Raw genomic sequence first — 1,578 nt, 5'->3', positions numbered from 1 at the left:
GCTTGGGAGGGGGCGGAGCCTGCTTCTTGGTACCTGGAGGACAGGAGGACACGATGAGGACAGAGGACAGGTTCTACTGATCTCATATTCATATCTGTCCATCCATAGTGATGATTAGCTTTAGGTACCGGTTCTGACCCGGTTCTGACCCGGTTCCATGGTTATACCTGGTGGAGACGTTTCCTGTTTTATAAAAACCTGAAGCTGCTGCTGCCCCAGCAGGCTGTTGCTAGGCAACCACCGATCAGCCCGCAGCACCGGGCGTTGTGCTGCCAGAACCGGACTCACCTCGCCGCACCATGTGAGGACTGGGCCCCATGGATCCGGGTCCAGACGGGCCGCCGCCTCCAGAACCGTTCCTCTGAGGACCCGGCGTGGGCGCCGCTGCAGCGCCGTCCCGCAGCTTCAGGCTGCTGCTCAGGAAACAGAAACCAGAACAAAGTCGATCAGCAGGAGGATCTGGTCCAAAACCAGCAGGCATCGTGTTCTGGTCACTGTGGGTCAGAACCCGGGTCAGAACCGGGCTGAGCATCAGTTCAACTCCCTCTGTCACATGTTATCTGATCAAAACAAAGAAACGATGAACACAACACGGCCACAGCGAGACACGGTGGCGGCAGCATCATGCTGTGGGAGGAAGGTCAGAGTTCATGGACGGAGCCAGAAGAATCCTGGAGGAAAACCTGAAGAATGGCCTAGTCAAAGTGCAGAGCTGCTCTCTGCTGCCACCCCCTGGTGGTCAGTGTGAAGCGCCGCGACTCATTATTATTATTTAATATTAATGATAGTAATCCTGTTGTGCCTCCGCCCTCCACCAGGGGGCGACGGCCTGCAGGGAGCAGGAAGCTCTGGATCCGTTTCCTGTTCCAGGCTGAAGCAGCAGCTCATCCAGATTACAGTGACTGGATTAGTTACTGTAATCTGATTACAGGAGCAGGTTGATGACATCACTACGAATGTAACGGCAGAATTCATGAAGAGCTGCAGCTGCAGCAGGAGCTGCAGCAGCAGGAGCTGCAGCAGCAGGAGCTGTAGCAGCAGACATGCAGCTGCAGCAGGCATGCAGCAGCAGGAGCCATGCAGCAGCAGGAGCTGCAGCAGGAGCTGCAGCAGGAGCTGCAGCAGCCATGCATCAGCCATGCAGCAGCTGCAGCAGCAGACATGCAGCTGCAGCAGCAGGCATGCAGCTGCAGCAGCAGGCATGCAGCAGCAGCTGCAGCAGCCATGAAGCAGGAGCTGCAGCAGCCATGCAGCAGCAGGAGCTGCAGCAGCCATGCAGCAGCAGGAGCTGCAGCAGCCATGCAGCAGCTGCAGCAGCAGCTGCAGCTCTTACCTGAGCTCCTCTGTGTTCTGGGCCAGCAGCTGCTGCGCTGCTGCCAGAACAGCCAGATCCTGGACCAGGCTGAGCTGGGGGCCGTCCAGCCCCGATCCCCCCACTGGAGGTGGGAGCTGGGGGTCAACCTGGGGGGCCTGGGGGCACTGAGGGACCCCCTGGCCCAGGATGGGGGCCTCCATAGGGGGCAGAGGAGGCTGGAAGGCCGGTGAGGTGAGCTGCTTTCTACCTAAGGTGCTAGTGCC

At 59.0% G+C, this 1,578-nt stretch overlaps 1 protein-coding gene across 1 annotated transcript in view; it reads right to left on the bottom strand.

Annotated features, from left to right (window-relative positions):
- arhgap17a (Rho GTPase activating protein 17a) overlaps positions 1-1,578 on the bottom strand; it is a 7,854-nt gene that overhangs the window by 2,799 nt on the left and 3,477 nt on the right. The window contains 3 exon segments of the mRNA XM_017310675.1: positions 2-33; positions 289-413; positions 1,334-1,573. Of these exon segments, the coding sequence (XP_017166164.1) occupies positions 2-33; positions 289-413; positions 1,334-1,573 (397 nt within the window).

Source organism: Poecilia reticulata, linkage group LG19, assembly GCF_000633615.1.
Source record: "Poecilia reticulata strain Guanapo linkage group LG19, Guppy_female_1.0+MT, whole genome shotgun sequence".
Classification (NCBI taxonomy): Eukaryota; Metazoa; Chordata; class Actinopteri; order Cyprinodontiformes; family Poeciliidae; genus Poecilia; species Poecilia reticulata.
This window is presented reverse-complemented; position numbering and strand designations above follow the sequence as displayed.